This window comes from Anomaloglossus baeobatrachus, chromosome 4 (genome assembly GCF_048569485.1).
Source record: "Anomaloglossus baeobatrachus isolate aAnoBae1 chromosome 4, aAnoBae1.hap1, whole genome shotgun sequence".
In the NCBI taxonomy this organism is placed as follows: Eukaryota; Metazoa; Chordata; class Amphibia; order Anura; family Aromobatidae; genus Anomaloglossus; species Anomaloglossus baeobatrachus.
Genome location: NC_134356.1, coordinates 172652827 through 172674662, shown reverse-complemented (window position 1 = coordinate 172674662; position 21836 = coordinate 172652827). Strand labels below are relative to the sequence as shown.

Genomic DNA, 21836 nt, shown 5'->3' with positions numbered 1-21836 from the left:
CTCTGTATTATCAAATCAAATAAGCTTTATTGGCAGGACCAAATACAAATTAGTTTTGCCAAAGCAAGTGTACATTAGGGACTGGGGCTGTGGGGATGGTGGGTGGGGACTGTAGACTGTATTATCTATCTATCTATCTATCTATTATCTATTCCCCTAAATATCTATTATCTATCTATCTCTGTATTATCTATCTATCTATCTATCTGTCTCTGTATTATCTATCTATCTATTATCTATCTTTCTATATTATCTATCCCCCTAAATATCTATCCATCTATCTATCCATCTATCTATCTATCTACCTACCTACCGTATCTATCTATCTCTGTATTATCTATCTATCTATCTATCTATCTATCTATCTTTGTATTATCTATCTATCTATCTATCTATCTATCTATTATCTATCTATCTATTATCTATTCCCCTAAATATCTATTATCTATCTATATCTATCTCTGTATTATCTATCTATCTATGTATCTATCTATCTATCTATCTGTCTCTGTATTATCTATCTATCTATCTATTATCTATCTTTCTATATTATCTATCAAATCAAATCAAATAAGCTTTATTGGCAGGACCAAATACAAATTAGTTTTGCCAAAGCAAGTGTACATTAGGGACTGGGGCTGTGGGGATGGGGGGTGGAGACTGTAGGAAGGATGGATGGGGCACATCCAGGGTGGGGACTGTGGTGGCACTTCTAGGATGGGAAGTCCATGGCTTATGATGGGGCATATCTATCTCTGTATTATCTATCTATCTATTATCTATCTTTCTATATTATCTATCTATTCCCCTAAATATCTATCCATCTATCTATCTATCTATCTACCGTATCTATCTATCTATCTCTGTATTATCTATCTATCTATCTATTATCTATCTATTATCTATTCCCCTAAATATCTATTATCTATCTATATCTATCTCTGTATTATCTATCTCTGTATTATCTATCTATCTATCTATCTATCTCTGTATTATCTATCTATCTATCTATCTCTGTATTATCTATCTATCTATCTCTGTATTATCTATCTATCAAATCAAATCAAATAAGCTTTATTGGCAGGACCAAATACAAATTAGTTTTGCCAAAGCAAGTGTACATTAGGGACTGGGGCTGTGGGGATGGTGGGTGGGGACTGTAGGAAGGATGGATGGGGCACATCCAGGGTAGGGACTGTGGGGGCACTTCTAGGATGGGGGCTATGGAAGTCCATGGCTTATGATGGGGCATATCCAGGGTGGGGACTGTAGTAACGGTGGTTGGGGCATATCCAGGGCGGGGATTGGGGGGCCACATCTGGGATGGGGGGCTATGGAAGTCCATGACTTATCATAGTTCTTTTTCTCGAAGTCTATGACATTCGCTCACATACTGCGCTGCTATCTCCACTGCGCTCTCTTCTTCTCCCAGCAGGATATATATTTTCTCTTCCTCCTTCATGGAGCTGAAATCCGGGAAGAGATGGGAGAGTCTCCTGAAGTGAGTGTCCCTCACTGCTGAGTACTTGGTGCATTGTAGCAGGAAGTGGGTTTCATCCTCCAGGGCCTCCAGGTCACAGTGTTGGCACAGTCTGTCCTCCCTGGGCTTGTAGTTCTGCTTGTGTCGACCGGATTCGATGGCTAGACTGTGGGCACTGAGTCTATATCGGCTCAGGGTCCTGCGGTCTCTGGGATCCGGGAGTTTTTCCAGATATGGGGCCAGTCTGTAGTCTCTCTGTAGTCTCTGGTACGTGGTTAGTTTCTGTGAGGTGTTGATGTCGGTCCTCCAGTCATTGACATACCTCTCCTGGCCCTCGTCTACCATCTTCCTGATTCTGGTTCTTGTCAGGCTGGTGTGATTGGTTATTTTGTCCAGTTGCGTTTGGGAGAGCTGTGCCAGGGGTCCTGGTTCATCTGGCCCACATATATATATCAGAGCTTTGTGGTGATGGGAGCTTGGATTGCTACTCTGTAGGTGAGCCTGAAATGATAGTGACCTCTTCAGAGCTGCTAGGTGTAGAGGGAATCTGCCCAGCTCGGCTCGACAGGCACTGTTAGAGGTGCTTCGATGGACCTGGAGAAGGTGCTTACAGAATTCCAGGTGAAATATTTCTGTTGGGCTGGAATCCCACCTTGACCAATCTGGGTAAGTGTGAAGGCCCCAGACTTCGCTGCCATACAGGAGGATTGGGACGATGATGGAATCGAAGATTTTTAGCCAGACCCTCACTGGTGGCTTCAGATGATACAATTTCCTTCGGATGGCATAAAAGGTTTTGCAGGCCTTGTTTTTCAGGGTCTCTATCTATCTATCTCTGTATTATCTATCTATCTCTGTATTATCTATCTATCTATCTATCTATCTATCTATCTATTATCTATCTATCTATTATCTATTCCCCTAAATATCTATTATCTATCTATATCTATCTCTGTATTATCTATCTATCTATCTCTGTATTATCTATCTATCTATCTATGTATCTATCTCTGTATTATTTATCTATCTATCTATCTCTGTATTATCTATCTATCTATCTATCTCTGTATTATCTATCTATCTATCTATGTATCTATCTATCTCTGTAGTATCTATCTATCTATCTATCTCTGTATTATCTATCTATCTCTGTATTATCTATCTATCTCTGTATTATCTATCTATCTATCTATCTATCTATCTATCTATTATCTATCTATTATCTATTCCCCTAAATATCTATTATCTATCTATATCTATCTCTGTATTATCTATCTATCTATCTCTGTATTATCTATCTATCTATCTATCTATCTATCTATCTATGTATCTATCTATCTCTGTATTATCTATCTATCTATCTATCTCTGTATTATCTATCTATCTCTGTATTATCTATCTATCTATCTCTGTATTATCTATCTATCTATCTATCTCTGTATTATCTATCTATCTATTATCTATTCCCCTAAATATCTATTATCTATCTATATCTATCTCTGTATTATCTATCTATGTATCTATCTATCTCTGTATTATCTATCTATCTATCTATCTATCTCTGTATTATCTATCTATCTATCTATCTATCTCTGTATTATCTATCTATCTATCTCTGTATTATCTATCTATCTATCTATCTCTGTATTATCTATCTATCTATTTATCTATCTATCTATCTCTGTATTATCTATCTATCTATCTATCTCTGTATTATCTATCTATCTCTGTATTATCTATCTATCTATCTATCTATCTATCATTCTATCTATCTCTGTATTATCTATCTATCTATTATCTTTCTTTGTCGCTCCATTGGGAGACCCAGACAATTGGGGTGTATAGCTTCTGCCTCTAGAGGCCACACAAAGTATTACACTTTAAAAAGTGTAACCCCTCCCCTCTGCCTATACACCCTCCCATGGCCCACAGGCTCCTCAGTTTTTTATGTTTCTTCCTTGACCTCTCAGGCATCAGCTTTTTCGTCCTACGCCATGAACGCCGTCCTGGACTCCACTAGCCGTACGGCAGTAGCATCTGCTAACTCCGTGGCAGTCCGCAGGGCCATGTGGCTGCGCGAATGGAAAGCAGACTCTGCTTCCAAAAGGTTCTTAACTGGTTTGCCTTTTTCTGGCGACCGTTTATTTGGCGAACGATTGGATGAGATTATTAAGGAATCCTCGGGAAAGGACTCCTCCTTACCCCAATCCAAACCTAAGAGACCTCAGCAGAGAAAAATCCAATCGAGGTTTCGGTCCTTTCGTCCCTCCGCCAAGCCCCAATCCTCTTCGTCCAACCGGCCGGAGAAAGGCCAGAGGAACTCCTATGCGTGGCGGTCCAAGTCGCGCCCCCAAAAGGCCGCAGGAGGCACTGCCTCCAAGACGGCCTCCTCATGACTCTCGGCCTCACCTAGCCACATCCTCGGTCGGTGGCAGGCTCTCCTGCTTTGGCGACGCCTGGTGGCCACACGTTCAAGACCGATGGGTGAGAGACATTTTGTCTCATGGTTACAGGATAGAGTTCAGCTCCCGACCTACGGCTCGTTTCTTCAGAACCTCCCCACCCCCCGCACAGGCCGACGCACTTTTTCAGGCAGTGGACGCTCTAAAGATCGAAGGAGTTGTGATTCCCGTTCCCCTTCAGGAACGTGGTCGCGGATTTTACTCCAACTTGTTCGTGGTGCCAAAAAAGGACGGGTCATTCCGTCCCGTTCTGGACCTCAAGTTACTCAGCAGTCATGTGAGAACCAGACGGTTTCGGATGGAATCTCTCCGCTCAGTCATCGCCTCGATGTCACAAGGAGACTTCCTAGCATCGATCGACATCAAGGATGCTTATTTCCATGTGCCGATTGCACCCGAACATCAACGTTTCCTGCGTTTCGCCATCGGGGACGAACACCTCCAGTTCGTGGCATTGCCTTTCGGCCTGGCGACAGCCCCACGGGTTTTCACCAAAGTCATGGCATCCGTCGTGGCGGTCCTGCACTCTCAGGGCCACTCGGTGATCCCCTACTTAGACGACCTCCTAGTCAGGGCCCCTTCTCGGGTGTCGTGTCAACAAAGCCTTACAGTGGACTCCGATAGAATCGTCCCCTTAGATCAATATCCTGGAGATAAGGGCAGTATATCTAGCCCTATTGGCTTTCCATCGGTGGCTGGAGGGCAGGCAGATCCGAATCCAGTCGGACAACGCCACTGCCGTCGCCTACATCAACCACCAAGGCGGCACTCGCAGTCGTCAAGCCTTCCAGGAAGTCCGGCGGATTCTGCAGTGGGTGGAAGCCACAGGCTCCACCATCTCCGCAGTTCACATCCCGGGCGTAGAAAACTGGGAAGCAGATTTTCTCAGTCGTCAGGGCATGGACGCGGGGGAATGGTCTCTACACCCAGATGTGTTTCGAGAGATCTGTCGCCGCTGGGGAACGCCGGACGTCGATCTCATGGCGTCACGACACAACAACAAGGTCCCGGCCTTCATGGCACGGTCTCAGGATCACAGAGCTCTGGCAGCGGACGCTTTAGTCCAGGATTGGTCGCAGTTTCGACTGCCTTATGTGTTTCCCCCTCTGGCGATGCTGCCCAGGGTACTACGCAAGATCAGGTCCGACTGCCGTCGCGCCATTCTCGTCGCTCCAGACTGGCCGAGGCGGTCGTGGTATCCGGATCTGTGGCATCTCACGGTGGGTCAACCGTGGGCACTTCCAGACCGCCCAGACTTGCTGTCACAAGGCCCGTTTTTCCATCTGAATTCTGTGGCCCTCAACCTGACTGTGTGGCCATTGAGTCCTGGCTCCTAGCGTCTTCAGGGTTATCTCAGGATGTCATTGCCACCATGAGACAAGCCAGGAAGCCAACGTCTGCCAAGATCTATTACAGGTCTTGGCAAATCTTCCTATCCTGGTGCGCTGATAACGGTTTTCCTCCATGGCCGTTTGCCTTACCCACATTCCTTTCATTCCTACAATCTGGAATGGACAAGGGTTTGTCCCTCGGCTCTCTCAAGGGCCAAGTATCGGCGCTCTCCGTGTTTTTTCAAAAGCGTCTAGCCAGGCTTCCGCAGGTCCGCACGTTCCTGCAGGGGGTCTGCCACATGGTCCCACCTTACAAACGTCCGTTGGAACCTTGGGATCTTAACAGGGTCCTGACGGCTCTTCAAAAGCCGCCTTTTGAGCCGCTGCGGGATGTCTCTCTCTCCCGTCTTTCGCAGAAGGTGGCCTTCCTGGTGGCAGTCACATCACTTCGGAGAGTGTCTGAGCTTGCAGCGCTGTTATGCAAAGCCCCCTTCCTGGTCTTTCACCAGGATAAGGTGGTTCTGCGTCCTGTCCCGGAATTTCTCCCTAAGGTGGTATCCCCTTTTCTTCAGCGCTCTATTGGGAGACCCAGACAATTGGGTGTATAGCTACTGCCTCCGGAGGTCACACAAAGTATTACACTAAAAAGTGTAAGGCCCCTCCCCTTCTGGCTATACACCCCCCGTGGGATCACGGGCTTACTCAGTTTTAGCTTTGTGTGCGAAGGAGGTCATACATCCACGCATAGCTCCACATTGTATAGTCAGCAGTAGCTGCTGACTATCTCGGATGGAAGAAAAGAGGACACATATAGTGTCCCCAGCATGCTCCCTTCTCACCAGATGGTGTTGCAAGGTTGAGGTACCTATTGCTGGTACAGAGGCCGGAGCCCCACATGCTGTTTTCCTTCCACATCCCCTTGGAGGGCCCTGTGGAAGTGGGATCTGTCGGCCTCCAAGCCCTGAGGCCGGGCTCCATCCACAGACCCAGAAGAACCTGATGGATGTGGAGCACGAGTACTATCAGGGACAAGGCCCTGCATCGGTCAGGTACTCGGTGTCTCCGGCAAGCACAGCACGCTCCGGGCTTGCTGGGCGTTATAGTGCGCCGGGGACATTAGTGATGGGCTTATGTTGCTGCAGCCATGGCTGAGCGACGGGTCATGTTTAGGAACTTGCGCCGACCGCTCATACGGCGGCGGCGCTGATGTGACTTGTAGTGCGCCGGGGACTTGGCGCCGACCGCGCTTTTACGGCGGGGGCGCCTGTAACTTTAGTCCCCGGCTTCTGAGGCCTGGCACCGCTTCGTTCCCGCCCCCAGCCCTGCCAGTCAGAGGAGGGGCGGGACGCTGTACAGATCTCAGCGCAGGGAGCTGGAGTCTGCTTTGCATTCTCCAGCCCCCTCTCACTGAACACAGTGAGATGCCGGGTTCCCGCTCTTGGCTGGGGCTCGCCCACGGCCCGCCCCTCTGCACAGGACGTGGAAGAGAAGCCGGCAGCCATTATGGTTTCCACTCTGGGAGAACGGAACCAGGCACAGGTTTTTGAGCAACCTCATACTCGCGCTGGGCGGGCGATAGGCAGTACTGGTCCCACTAATACTGAAGTGGGCTTTTGAACTGTGTGCGGATATGCGATGCAGCACTGTACTGTCGCTATTCTGGGCATACTCTCCTAGATGGCTAGACAAGTGTTCAATGATTAGTCTGCAGTGTTTGTTGGCAGATTTGGCAACAGCAAAGTGCCAAGGCACAAGCTTTCATTGCCGCTTCGTTTGCAGGTGCTGCAATTGGGTTTATTGTCATGCTATACATGCACTATATGTCGTTTTTCTTGGCTAATGCACCTAGTTAAACAGACAATAGCAGCAGTAAGGCAGGCTGCCAAGGCACGGGCTCTCAATGCTGCTTGATTTGCTTGTACTGCAGTGTTTTTCTGTCATGCTTGTATGCTATACATTTCCTGTATGTCGCTATCCTTGCCTCATGCTCCTAGTTAACTGGACAACAGCAGCAGTAGAGCAGTGGTGCCAAGGCACCAGCTTGCAAGGCTGCTGCATTTGCATGTGCTGGCAGTGTTTACTGTCATGTTTGTATGCGATACATTCACTGTATGTCGCTATCCTTGTCTCATACTCCTAGATATATAGACAATAGCAGCAGAAGGCCTAATGTGCTAAGCCACAAGTTTCAATGCTGCGTGTACTACATGTGCTGAAGTGTTTACTTGTACTTCAGGCTTGTATGCTATACATTCACTGTATGTCGCTATCCTTGTCTCATACTCCTAGATATATAGACAATAGCAGCAGAAGAGCTAATGTGCCAAGCCACAAGTTTTCAATGCTGCGGGTACTACAGGTGCTGAAGTGTTTACTTGTACTTCGTGCTTGAATGCTATACATTCACTGTATGTCGCTATCCTTGTCTCAAGCTCCTGGATAAATAGACAACAGCAGCAGAAGAGCTAATGTGCCAAGCCACAAGTTTTCAATGCTGCGTGTACTACATGAGCTGAAGTGTTTATTTGTACTTCATGCTTGTATGATTATTTACTGTGCGGTCGCTATCCTAGGCTATGCACTTAGATAGCTAGACAACAACAGCAGAAAAAGAAAAGGCCAATGAGGACTTTATATGTTGCTTGTACGGCATGTAATACGAGTCTAGGACCCCAGTGCGGGCAATTGCTTGACCGGGGTTTTCGGCTATATGTGGTTAAAAGAACCACCTGTGCTTCCTGTCCAGAGACAGGGACGAAATTGCAGTTTCTTTCCGCTGTTATATTGGCTGTGACTATGGCTAACATCTTACAGTCTGGCAGCCCACGCAGACCTTGGGCAATATAGTTGCAATGCCCCTGGCCACCATGATTTGAGGAGCAGCTCAAGGCTCCAGGGTGGTTTTCACGCGTCCCAGGGGGCAGGCTCCGACACGGACGTCAGTTCAAGAGGGCCTAAGCAGGCTCGCTGGGAATAGCCCTCGACTCCATCAGTGAAAGAGTCAGCTTCACAGCAGGGGAGATCTCTTTTCTAAAATCGCAAGCAATTGCGTACTCGTCTGGCCCTCTGATCCTAGAGATGCAGTCCAGAAACGCAACGCTTTTCACGATAAGCGTTCTCCGACCGTATTAATGAGACACTCTCCTCCCTGATTGGACAAGCGCTAGCCCAGGTCCAAATGTGGATCTCCCGATCTCCAGGCTTGCAGCTGGATCTATAGTTGTAGTGGTGGATGGGGCTTCACGTCAAAATGCCATTGACAGATAGATAGGTTCTGGCCGCAATCTGTCTATGAAGCTATCGGCAGGTCGGTTGCTCCGGCAGTCGCAGCCGTGAAGGCACTCCAAGCTATTTCAGATAGTGTTGCGCAGAGGGACGCTGTCACCGGTACATCTCGGTCTCAGCAGCGTCTGTAATCTCGCAATCGCCGCATGGCGAACCATGCTGTTAAGGCTGTCCGAGACTCTACGAGCCGGACGGCGGTGGCATCGGCCATCTCCGTATTTTTTTTTACGCAGAGCCTAGTGGTTAACAGATTGGATCAGATGCTTCTTCCAACAAAGTGCTTAACCAGGTTGCCTTTATCTAGTGATAGTCTGTTGGTAAGGGTTGAATGAATTCATTCAACTGTCCAAAACGACTCAAAAGGCCCAGAAGGGCATAGATTCCTAGCAGGCTCAAGTACGCCCGGGGAAGGCAGCCGGAGGAATCGCTACCAAAGCGTTTTTTTCTCATAATTTTCAGCCTTCTCACTCCGCAACCGCGGGGAGCAGACTCCCCCGCTTTAGCGACATTTACCTACCACAGGTCAAAGGCCGGTGAGAGAGAGTCAGTTTGTCTCAAACTACCTCTCCGACCGAGCCGAGGCTCTTCTGCAGGCAGGACGAGTGGTAATCCCTGTTCCTCTTCAGGAACCAGTTACGCCTTTTGCTTCGACCTGGTCGTGGTGCCAAGATAGGACGGCTCCTTCCGTCCCGTTCTGGAATTTAAACTGCTTAACAAGCACGTGACAACCAGGCGGTTCCGGAGGGAATCACTCCGCTCCGTCATTGCCTCACTGTCTCAAAGAGTTTTTTCCTAACATCCATAGACATTAGGATGCTTATCTCCACGTGCCGATTGCTCCAAGGCACCGGCGTTGGCTACGGGCATATTTCGTTTTGTAGCCCTACCCTTCGGCTGGCGACAGCCCCACGGGTTTTTCACCAAGTTCATGGCAGCAGTGGGAGCAGTCCCGCGCTCTTACGGTCACTCTGTGATCCCTTTCTTGGACAATCTACTTGTCAAGGCACTCTCTTTTAGAAGCATGCCAACACAACCTGAACATGGCGCTGGACCCTTCCCAGAGTTTCGGGGAGGTCTTTGACTTCTTCTAAGTTGAACCCAATCGCTGGCATATCTTGGCATAGAGTTTTCACACTCTCTCAGTGATAGTGAATTCCGCTGGACAAACAGCGTTCACTACAGACGAGGGTGCAGTCTCTCCTTCAAGGAGGCGCCTCATCCAGAGGCGAGCCTTTTCACGCAGTTTCATCTGCGTCCGCATCATTAGAAGATTCTTCGCTAAGGGGAAGGAAGTCGATGTTCCTACACAGTAACGTCCCCCTTTCACAGACGGTCAAAGACCGTCTTCAGAGGAGTCCACTCTTCAACTCAGTGGTCTAGAGCTCTGGGCAGTGTATCTTGCACTGCAAGCTTTCCTGCAGTGGCTGGAATGCAATCAGAACCGAATTCAGTCGGACTATCCACAGCGGTGGCGTACACATTCCGGACGTACAACACTAGGAAGCAAGTCTTCCTCAGTCGCGAGGACGTGGACGCAGGGGAATGGGACCTGCTCCCGTTTGGCTTCCAGAAATCGGTAGCCGCGGGATGAGGACGGACGTCGACATCATGGCGTCTCGGCAACTACAAGGTCTCGATTTTCATGGCGGGGCTCTGGCGACAGGCGCCTTGGCTCAAGATTGGTCGCAGTTCCAGCTTCCGATTGCTGCCGCACTATTCTCGTCGCCCCAGACTGGCCGAGGAGGTTGTGGTACCGAGATCTGTGGCATCTCACCGTCAGTCGACTGTGAGCATTACGTCAGGGTCACAATGAGACGGGCTCGCCAGCCGCGGTTTGCCAAGATATTCCACAACTCGTGGAAGATATTCTTATCTTGGTGTTTTGCTCAGGGAGTGTATCCCTGGCCATCGGCTTTGCCTACTTTGCCTGCCCTCCTGCACTCTGGTCGGGAAAACGGTTGGTCGCTCGGCTCCCTTTAAGGGCAAGTCTCGGCACTATCCGTGTTGTTTCAGAAGCGTCTAGCACGTCTTCCTAAGGTGCGCACGTTGCTACAGGGAGTGTCATATTGTGCCCCCGTACGAGCGGCCGTTAGATCCATGGGATCTGAACGAGGTACTCGTTGCTCTCCAGAAGCCGCCTTTCGAGCCTCTGATGGGAGTTTCCCCTTCCTCGCCTGTCACAGAAAGTGGCTTTTCTAGGGCGATCACGTTTCTTCGGCGAGTGTATGAGCTGGCAGCTCTGTCATATCAGGCTCCCTTCCTGGTGTTTCACCAGGACTAGGTAGTGTTGCGCTCCATTCAGGAGTTTCTCCCTAAGGTAGTATCCGCGTTTCAGCTTAATCAGGATATATCATTACCTTCATTTTGTCCTCATCCGACTCACCGGTTTGAAACGGGTTTACATTTGTTAGATCTGGTCAGAGGACTCAGAATCTACTTTTCCCGCACGGCGCCTATGCGCCGATCTGATGCACTGTTTGTCCTTGTCGCTGGTACGCGCAAGGGATTGCAGGCTTCTAAAGCCAACATGGCTCGATGGCTCAAAGAACCAATTCTTGAAGCCTACCGTTCTGCTGAGCTTCCGGTTCCATCAGGGCTGAAGGCCCATTCAACCAGAGCCGTGGGTGTGTCCTGGGCATTACGCCACCAGGCTACGGCTCAACAGGTGTGCCAGGCAGCTACCTGGTCGAGTCTGCACATTTTCACCAAACATTATCAGGTGCATACCTATGCTTCGGCGGATGCCGGCCTAGGTAGAAGTGTACTGCAGGCGGCAGTGGCCTCCCCGTAGGGGAGCGCTGTCTTGCAGCCCTATCAAGAGGTATTTATTTACCCACCCAGGGACAGCTTTTGAACGTCCCAATTGTCTGGGTCTCCCAATAGAGCGCTGAAGAAGAAGGGAATTTTGTACTTACCGTAAATTCCTTTTCTTCTAGCTCTTATTGGGAGACCCAGCACCCGCCCTGTTGTCCTTCGGGATTCTTGGTTTGTTGCGGGTACACATGTTATTCATGTTGAACGGTTTGCAGTTCTCCGATGTTATTCGGAGTGAATTTGTTTAAACCAGTTATTGGCTTTCCTCCTTCTTGCTTTGGCACTAAAACTGAGTAAGCCCGTGATCCCACGGGGGGTGTATAGCCAGAAGGGGAGGGGCCTTACACTTTTTAGTGTAATACTTTGTGTGACCTCCGGAGGCAGTAGCTATACACCCAATTGTCTGGGTCTCCCAATAAGAGCTAGAAGAAAAGGAATTTACGGTAAGTACAAAATTCCCTTCTTCATCTAAATCAGGATATCTCCTTGCCTTCCTTTTGCCCTAATCCAATTCACCAGTGTGAAAAGGATTTGCACTCTTTGGATCTAGTGAGAGCACTCCGGTTCTACGTGTCTCGCACGACGCCCCTGCGCCGTTCAGATGCGCTCTTTGTCCTTGTCGCTGGCCAGCGTAAGGGCTCTCAGGCCTCCAAGTCAACCTTGGCTCGGTGGATCAAGGAACCGATTCTCGAGGCCTACCGTTCTTCTGGGCTTCCGCTCCCTTCAGGGCTGAAAGCCCATTCTACCAGAGCCGTAGGTGCGTCCTGGGCATTGCGGCACCGGGCGACGGCTCAGCAGGTGTGTCAGGCAGCTACGTGGTCTAGTCTGCACACTTTCACGAAGCACTATCAAGTGCATACCTATGCTTCGGCAGACGCCGGTCTAGGTAGGCGAGTCCTTCAGGCGGCGGTTGCCCACCTGTAAGAGGGGGCCGTTTTCGGCTCTTTTTATTGAGGTATTCTTTTACCCACCCAGGGACTGCTCTTGGACGTCCTAATTGTCTGGGTCTCCCAATGGAGCGACAAAGAAAAAGGGAATTTTGTTTACTTACCGTAAATTCCTTTTCTTCTAGCTCCTATTGGGAGACCCAGAACCCGCCCCTGTGCCCTTCGGGCTGGTTGTTCTTTTGTGTACACATGTTGTTGATGTTGAATTGTTCTTTTGGTTCATGGTCTTCAGTTCTCCGAACATCCTTCGGATTGAATTTACCCTAGACCAATTTATAAGTTTTCTCCTTCCTGCTTTTGCACCAAAACTGAGGAGCCCGTGGTCCACGGTAGGGTGTATAGGCAGAGGGGAGGGGTTACACTTTTTAAAGTGTAATACTTTGTGTGGCCTCCAGAGGCAGAAGCTATACACCCAATTGTCTGGGTCTCCCAATAGGAGCTAGAAGAAAAGGAATTTACGGTAAGTAAACAAAATTCCCTTTATCTATTATCTATTCCCCTAAATATCTATCTATCTCTGTATTATCTATCTATCTATCTATCTATCTCTGTATTATCTATCTATCTATATCTATCTCTGTATTATCTATCTATCTATCTATTTCTGTATTATCTATCTATCTATCTATCTATCTCTGTATTATCTATCTATTATCTATCTATTATCTATTCCCCTAAATATCTATTATCTATCTATATCTATCTCTGTATTATCTATCTCTGTATTATCTATCTATCTATCTATATCTATCTCTGTATTATCTATCTATTATCTATCTATTATCTATTCCCCTAAATATCTATTATCTATCTATATCTATCTCTGTATTATCTATCTCTGTATTATCTATCTATCTATCTATATCTATCTCTGTATTATCTATCTCTGTATTATCTATCTATTTTTTTTTTCATTTTCAACGTGCTTTATTGCTGTAAAAGCATTAAAAAACGCAGGGACCAACCTGAAAAAAACACACCAAAAACGCACCAAAACACACGTGCGTTATTAGTGCGTTTTTTTAACGCAGGTGCACTAATCCTTCACTCGCAAGAAATTTCTTAAGAAAAATCATTTTTCTAGTGTGAACGTAGCCTAAAGGCCGCTTTACACACTGCGATATCGGTCCCGATATCGCTAGTGTGGGTACCCCCCCCATCTGTTCTGTGACACGGGCAAATCGCTGCCCGTGCCGCACAACATCGCCCAGACCCGTCACACATACTTACCTGCCCGGCGACGTCACTGTGACCGGCGAACCGCCTCCTTTCTAAAGGGGCGGTCCGTGCGGCGTCACAGCGAGGTCACTGAGCGGCCGCCCAATAGAAGCGGAGTGGCGGAGATGAGCGGGACGTAACATCCCGCCCACCTCCTTCCTTCCGCATAGCGGCCGGGAGGCAGGTAAGGAGAGCTTCCTCGTTCCTGCGGCGTCACACGTACCGATGTGTGCTGCCGCAGGAACGAGGAACAACTTCGTTACTGCTGCAGTAATGATAATCGAGAATGGACCCCCATGTCACCGATGAGCGATTTTGCACGTTTTTGCGACGATGCAAAATTGCTCATCGGTGTCACACGCAACAACATCGCTAATGCGGCCGGATGTGCGTCACAAATTGTGTGACCCAAACGACTCCGCATTAGCGATGTCGCAGCGTGTAAAGCCCCCTTAAGTGTATATTCACATGTGCAAATCTTCTGTGTACAAAAGTCCGCACAGATCTTGCGGTACATCTTTTTTGCTGCTTTGATGTTGCATTGAAAATGTATTCTTGTAAATTGGAAAGTCCACAGTGTGTCCGCCACATGTGAACATTCCCTAACAAGGGGCACATGACTTCTTGGTCCCACTCACTGGACCCCAGAATCGAGGGCACGTCCCACTTTCTGACGTGGCTTTTACAGTATGTTAAAGTTTGCGCTATGTGACGCCATATAGCACAAGCATAAATATAGTATTGTTTTTTTTCTACAGGTGACGCGTGCAAGTACTTCGTAGACAGTGGTGGATTAAGGCTTCTCTATAATTTAGTCGAATCCAGCAGTCACTCCTGGGTAAAGGAAGCCTCCTTATTCACGCTGGCGGTCTTGGCACGAAGCAACGGTAAAGATGACCCCAATTCTGACAATTTATTGTAAAATGGTCCAAAATATTTTTAATATTTCTATCCTGACTTCCATTCCAGTGTATTGTCAGCAAATCCTGAGCACCGCCGAATACTTTAGAGAGATCTGCACAATCTTATCAGATGAGGGGTCTTCGGTAAATCTAAAGCAGATGTGTATCTCCATGATCCTGCTCTTGGTGTCTAATAACAGTAAGTCCTCACTTCAGCTGTCTGGGAACTGTTCACACTAAGTTTAGTAGTTCTGCTACATCCTAGTCGTTTCAGCGCTGTCCGTCATCCGGTTTGCCCAGTTCAAGGCCACTTTGGAAATCAGTGGACAGTACAGATGTGAATTGATCAGCAGGACCCTAGTCCAGTGGCCACGTCACTATTCCGTGGCCGCTGAACAGGATCCCTGCGGATGACTCTGACTGACTGCGACTCTTGTGTCTTCCCGCCTCCGGACCACGTCGCTCTGGAAGGGTGTAGTGGCGGTGCACGCGAGGGGGGGTTGGGGTGGTTGTTTGGTAAAGTTCGTGACGCCACCCACGGTTTGTGGTGATTGTATGGTGGACACCACCGCTGAAGTTGACTAGGCCTCCCGGGGACGGTGTTATGCAGCTTGGTGTTAACCCCTCCATGGGCAGGGGCGAGGGTCCCGGGGGCCCGCGGGAAGGTGAGGTCCGGGGTGCAGGGCGCAGTGTTGCGGTGCAGCGCGGTGTGGTGCCTGACGGCATTGGTGTACTCACTCTGACACAAGATAACGGAGTCTCTGGTAAACCAAACGGTAGAATGGACGGGGCCCACAGCCGTCTGCGGTGTTCTCCCTGAACAGGCTGGTGATGGCTGTCGTTTCCCTGCACCTGTGTTATGTAGTTTTTGACTCCTGTGCCTGGACACTGGTAATCCGCTCCCCGGCGTGTAAGTGTCGTAGGAGCCCGTTTGCCCGCAGACGCTGGCCCTTTGGATCTCTTGCCTTTGGCAGTGGCACTTATCCGGGATGGTTGGGCTGTTGCCGTCAATCGGGACTTGGGTGGGAATGAACCCCTGAGGTTCAGACCGCAATCAGTAAATTCGACTATCAGGGCGGCTTCTAGGCTAGTCGTGGTCTGAGTACCCTGCCTGGTGCCTGGCTCCAATCAGCTCCCCGGTTTGGTACCGGCGCGCCACCGCCCGACCCCGGTCCTACGGTTCCACCGACCGTTCACCAACTCCTGCAGACGGCCACCACCGTCTGCCGACCTTGCTGGAGGTGTCTGGGCTCCGACCCAGACACCTAGACAGTCTGTGGCAGGCCTGGTCCCAGGTCTGCCTGTGCATGTCTTTACTCTTCTCCTCTCCACTCTCTCTCACTGACTCTGACTGACTGCGACTCTTGTGTCTTCCCGCCTCCAGGACTGTGAACTCCTCGGTGGGCGGAGTCAACCGCCTGGCTCCGCCCCACCTGGTGTGGACATCAGATCCTGGAGGATGGCAACAAGGATTTTTGTTTGACTGTGGTCACCTGTCCGGAGAAGGGGTGTGTGTGGTGTTGTATCTGAGACTACCTGGCTAGTCTAGGGTGTCACATTCCCCCTTAGTTTAACGCAGACCGTCCACGGGCTGCCCGTCCATCACCGGTTTTATTTTTCTGAAAAAGATATAAACAATTGAAAAACATTCAAACAAGCACTTTTCATTTCTTCTCTTACGGGAGGCACATTACTTGAACCCTTACAACGGGAACATTTTTAATTATAACAGGGAACGGGTCCATGTCCTTCCGCTTTCCCACCCAAGCAATCTGCACCTTGATGCTGCCCCTAAGAAATGGGCAGCACGCCTTTTCCCCAGTCCGGAAACAGGAACCTGGCCAGGGTCCCCAAGCGGGAACGGGTACGGTGCTTCGCACCCGGCAGTCACTCAGAGGCCCCACGTCCAGGGGACCCCTGACCCGGAGGATGGTCACCGGTTCTGACGGTGACCGAACCCCAGCCTGCTCTGCTGCGGGTCCCTCCTCCAACCAGCCTCTCCGGAGACTGGCAGTTGTTGGAAGGGCAATTGGGGGCATTATTTACAAGCCCAATAGTTATTGGGTGGCTTGCTAGTTCTCAGCCTTGTCTTTGGGGAATAGGGACAACATCAGTCCCAACAGGGACGGGCATTTCAGTAGCCAGGTCCGCTACCATAAAACAAAACTGTAGGGTCCCAACGGAGACTTGCTGTAGGGTAAAACGTTGCTGCCGACGCAGCCTCTTCCAGTCACTTTCCCCTGTCCACCACAGGGCAGCACGGGTCCCCAATGCCACACTCACTCACGGTGGCACTGTCCATAAAGACCCCGTCTTCCACTGCTTGTGATGCGGGTACGGTGAACTGGGCTCCACTTACAGAACTGTCCTCGCTCCTCTAACTCCCTGCCGTCCTCCACCAGGGGCTCCGACCCCTGATGGCGCCCACCGAGGCTCCGACCCCGGCGGCGTTCAACAAGTCAAGCGGGGTCCGGCCCTTCCACCCAGCGTACCAGATGGCGTCCCACGGAGAACTCAGGGACGTTCAACAAAGGAAGACGGTGATGCAGGGACGGGACCTTTAAAACTTCAACTTTAAAACATTGAACTTTAAACTTCAGGGGTTAATGCTTTGCGGTTCTCCGGCCCCGTCTTAAGGCCGGCCGTTCTCAGGGCACGCACCCGCAAAGTGCCCTGGCTGCCTGCAGTACCTGCAGATCGCTACCATCATGTCTCCGAAGACGCCAACAACGAGCGGGGCCTCATCCTCCGAGACGGACTCCGTATCGTCTCCCGAGCTCCTGCCATCTGTCGTCTCTGGTTCCGACTTGGGGGCTGTGGGATCTTCCAAACCGAGCGCCGTTCTCATCAAGGCTGGGCGAACTGCCGGGGCCGACATCCTTCCTGCGGCAGGCGGGTCACCGCCAGCTGCTGCACGGGGGGGGGGTCACCATGGTACCTCTGGGCCCGCCGCCCCTGCGACCGGAGTGGGAGCCACCCGCTGGCTAGCTAATTTACCTTCAGGCCCCGCCACTCCGGTGACGGGTGCCGCTCCGCTCCCGTCCGGCAACGCCGACAATTTCCTTTTTCTTCTCCTGCGAGCATCAGTAGCCGCCCGCTTACCTGCTCCCCCTTGGCCTTTCTGCAGCACCTCTCTCTTTGGGGGCGAAGCTTCACCTTCGCGCCTTCACTGCTCGGGAAAGACGACTCGATCGGGAAACTTTTGCGCCCAAAATGGCGGATCTTCAGATTTTTCAGCGGGACGCTGCTGACGAGAACCACAAGGCGCACTTCTACTGGTAAGTAGACTGGATCGATCCTGTTCGTGACGCCAAAAGAGGTCGATGTGTACCACCCCGCGGCCTCGGCTGCGGCTGCCGAGCCGCTCGGATCCGGACTCGTTTGTCGGTGGCTCGAGCGCCTCCGGACCCGGGGGTCACGTCGCTCTAGAAGGGTGTAGCGGCGGTGTATGCAGGGGGGGTTTGGGGTGGTTGTTTGTTAAAGTTCGTGACGCCACCCACGGGTTGTGGTGATTGTATGGTGGACACCACCGCTGCCTTTTACTAGGCCTCTCGGGGACGGTGTTATGCAGCTTGGTGTTAACCCCTCCGTGGGCAGGGGCGAAGGTCCCGGGGGCCCGCGGGAAGGTGAGGTCCGGGGTGCAGGGCGCAGTGTTGCGGTGCAGCGTGGTGTGGTGCTGACGGCATTGGTGTAATCACTCTGACACAAGATAACGGAGTCTTTGGTAAACCAAACGGTAGAATGGATAGGGCCCACAGCCGGCTTCGGTGTTCTCCCTCGATAGGCTGGTGATGGCTGTCGTTCCTGTGTTATGTAGTTTTTGACTCCTGTGCCTGGACACTGGTAGTCCGCTCCCCGGCGTGTAAGTGTCGTAGGAGCCCGTTTGCCCGCAGACGCTGGCCCTTTGGATCTCTTGCCTTTGGCGGTGGCACTTATCCGGGATGGTTGGGCTAATGCCGTCAATCGGGACTTGGGTGGGAATGAACCCCTGAGGTCCAGACCGCAATCAGTAAATTGGACAATCAGGGCAGCTTCTAGCCTAGTCGGGGTCTGAGTACCCTGCCTGGTGCCTGGCTCCAATCGGCTCCCTGGTTCGGTACCGGCGGGCCACCGCCCGACCCCGGTCCTACGGTTCCACCAACCATTCACCAACTCCTGCAGACGGCCACCACCGTCTGCCGACCTTGCTGGAGGTGCCTGGGCTCCGACCCAGACATCTAGACAGTCTGTGGCAGGCCTGGTCCCAGGTCTGCCTGTGCACGTCTTTACTTCTCTCCTCTCCACTCTCTCTCACTGACTCTGACTGACTGCGACTCTTGTGTCTTCCCGCCTCCAGGACTGTGAACTCCTCGGTGGGCAGAGTCAACCGCCTGGCTCCACCCCACCTGGTGTGGACATCAGACCCTGGAGGGTGGCAACAAGGATTTTTGTTTGACTGTTGTTACCTGTCCGGGGAAGGAGTGTGTGTGGTGTTGTGTCTGTAACTACCTGGCTAGTCCAGGGTGTCACATATACCAGGATGCAGCCATTATGGGGACATGTATACCGGGATGGGGCTATTATGGGGGCATGTATACCAGGATGCGTCCATTATGGGGACATGTATGTATACCGGGATGGGGCTATTATGGGGGCATGTATAACAGGATGGGGACATCTATGGCAGGATGCGACCATGATGGTGACATCTATATCAGGATTGTCCCATTATGGAGACATTTATATCAGGATGGATCCATGATCCATTTATATCATGATGAGGACATATGTACCAGCATGGGGTTAGGATGTGGATATATCTCAGGATGGGCTATGATAGGGATATATATATACCAGGGTGGACCCATTACGGGGACATGTATACCAGGATGGGGACATTTATGCCAGGATGGGACCATGATGATGACATCTATACCAGGATGGGGCCATTATGGAGACATCTATACCAGGATGAGGCCATGATGGGGACATATATATCAGGATGGGGACATATGTACCAGGATGGGGTCAGGATGTGGATATATACCAGGATGGGCTATGATGGGGATATATATATACGAGGATTTAGCCATGATGAGGTCATACACCAGGATGAGGGACATATTTACCAGGAAGTAGCCCAGGATGGGGGACATTAGGCCAGGATTGGGGGCAGTACTACAAATGAAGGGGGAGGGGAGCAACTCATATGTCTTTATAGGATTTAGAACACTATAGCGGCCCATACATCTGACCAGCATATGGGTGGGGGTCCAGGCTCAAACTTTGCAGTGGGGCCCATCGGACTCTAGTTATGCCTCTGTTACCACCCATCGTGATATATTAGACCTGGGGAAACTCATTGCAAAAATATGCTCATAAGTAGCGCTTCACTTCAGCGAGAGGCTTATGCTCCTCACAGGGTATAAATCCAATACCTGGATGTCAGTCCATCCTTATGTTGGTATGTACAACTATATATAGGAAACTGATATTAAATTGTGGCCAATATCACACAGTATGGACCACGATGTCAGAAATAGCCACAGGTCTCCTGATCCAAATTCAGCAGCCTCATAGGCATTTACAAGACTGTCGATTTCAGGGCAGGAGACCCACAGTCAGTCTGTACTAAGTCCGAGCTACACGGATGTGTGACACCAGCATACGTGTTCACATCTACATTCTCAATTCAGATTCTCCACTATGTAATTAAACAACAAATCATTTCATCTCACACCCTATATTATTGTCCCCAATGGAACCTATTGATGTATAATGGAGTCTGCTGGAAAGAAAAGCCTCAGGAATGAATGAGATCTAAAGTGGCATTAGGTGAAAAAAAAAATCCGCATCAAAATCCGCGGCAAATCCGCGGTAAATCCGCGGCAAAAAAAAGGTGTGGATTTGCCGCAAAAGTCGCGGATTTTCATGCAGAAAAATCCGCAGGGACATTCTACCGTGGACACATAGCCTAACTCTTCCTTATAAAATAGTTAGCAACTGCCTGCAGCCTTACATCAAGCATAATGCTGAGCCATACATCACCAAGCACAATGCTGAGCCGTACATCACCAAGCACAATGCTGAGCCGTACATCACCAAGCACAATGCTGAGCCGTATATCTCCCAAGCACAATGCTGAGCCGTACATCACCAAGCACAATGCTGAGCCTTACATCGCCAAGCACAATGCTGAGCCATATATTACCAAGAACAACGCCGAGTCATATATCACCAACCACAATTCTGAGCCATACATCACCAAGCACAATGCTGAGTCGTATATCACCAAGCACAATACTGAACCATACAATACCAAGCACAATGCTGAGCCATACATCACAAAACACAATGCTGAGCCATCCATCACCAAGCACAATGCTGAGCCATACATCACCAATCACAGTGCTGAGCCGTACATCACCAAGCACAATGGTGAGCTATACATCACCAAGCACAATGCTGAGCCGTATATCACTAAGCACAACGCCGAGTCATATAATCACCAAGCACAATGCCGAGTCGTATATCACCAAGTACAATGCTGAGCCATACATCACCAAGCACAATGCAGAGTCGCATATCACCAAGCAAGATGTAAAAGTACAGTAAGACTGTGTTTTATGTCTGAAATCATTGTGTTTCCTTAGGATTTGCCCAAGATTACTTTGCCTCTATTGGAGGGCTAGAAATATTGGCTGATATTCTCTCCCACCTAGTGAATGGTTTAGAAGAAAGAAGTTTGGATTTCAGGCTTGCTATCTTGGTTATGGAAACTTTGGACACGTGCATCACAGGAAACTGTAAGTTAACAAGGCTGTACATGGAGAACTGCAAGTGGCACATGGCCACACAATCCCACAGTGTGGACTTTTCCCATCACCATGTGCATGGTATTCTGTCCACCTCTGCCTTGGTCGGTCATTTGATAGGTTACATATACCAATGAGGTATTTTGCTACTTGAATATAATATAAAGTACAGCAATAATAAGCAAAGGACTTGTTGATACAAAGAGTCATAATTCTCCATACGACCCAAGAGTGTAGCAACCGTGACCGGGCCCGGAAGTACAGGGGACCCGCTGGCCCCAGCTTCTGCTTCAGCTGGATGTGCAGCCGAGAGCACTAATTCAGCTGAAATACATTGCAGCACATAGACGCGTCGGGTTCCTACACTGCGATGTGCCAGCTGCCAATTAAGGCTACATTCACACGACTGTTCCGTTTTTACAGTCAGCAAAAAACAGTCCACAGATGCATCCGTGCGGCATCCGTGTGATAACCACATCCGTCCCGTTCCATGTACAGTCCATGTGTCATCCGTGTGAGTTCTGTTTTTTTGCAGACCGCAAAAAGCGGAAGGAGAGTTCCATAGAGTCCAGGGTATCTGGCCAGATGCTGGTCCCCATATAA

At 49.8% G+C, this 21836-nt stretch overlaps 1 protein-coding gene across 1 annotated transcript in view; it reads left to right on the top strand.

Annotated features, from left to right (window-relative positions):
* LOC142302350 (telomere repeats-binding bouquet formation protein 1-like) overlaps positions 1 to 21836 on the top strand; it is a 117791-nt gene that overhangs the window by 78779 nt on the left and 17176 nt on the right. The window contains exons 13-15 of the mRNA XM_075343409.1: positions 14296 to 14424; positions 14507 to 14638; positions 21072 to 21224. Of these exons, the coding sequence (XP_075199524.1) occupies positions 14296 to 14424; positions 14507 to 14638; positions 21072 to 21224 (414 nt within the window). The remainder of the gene's footprint in view (positions 1 to 14295; positions 14425 to 14506; positions 14639 to 21071; positions 21225 to 21836) is intronic.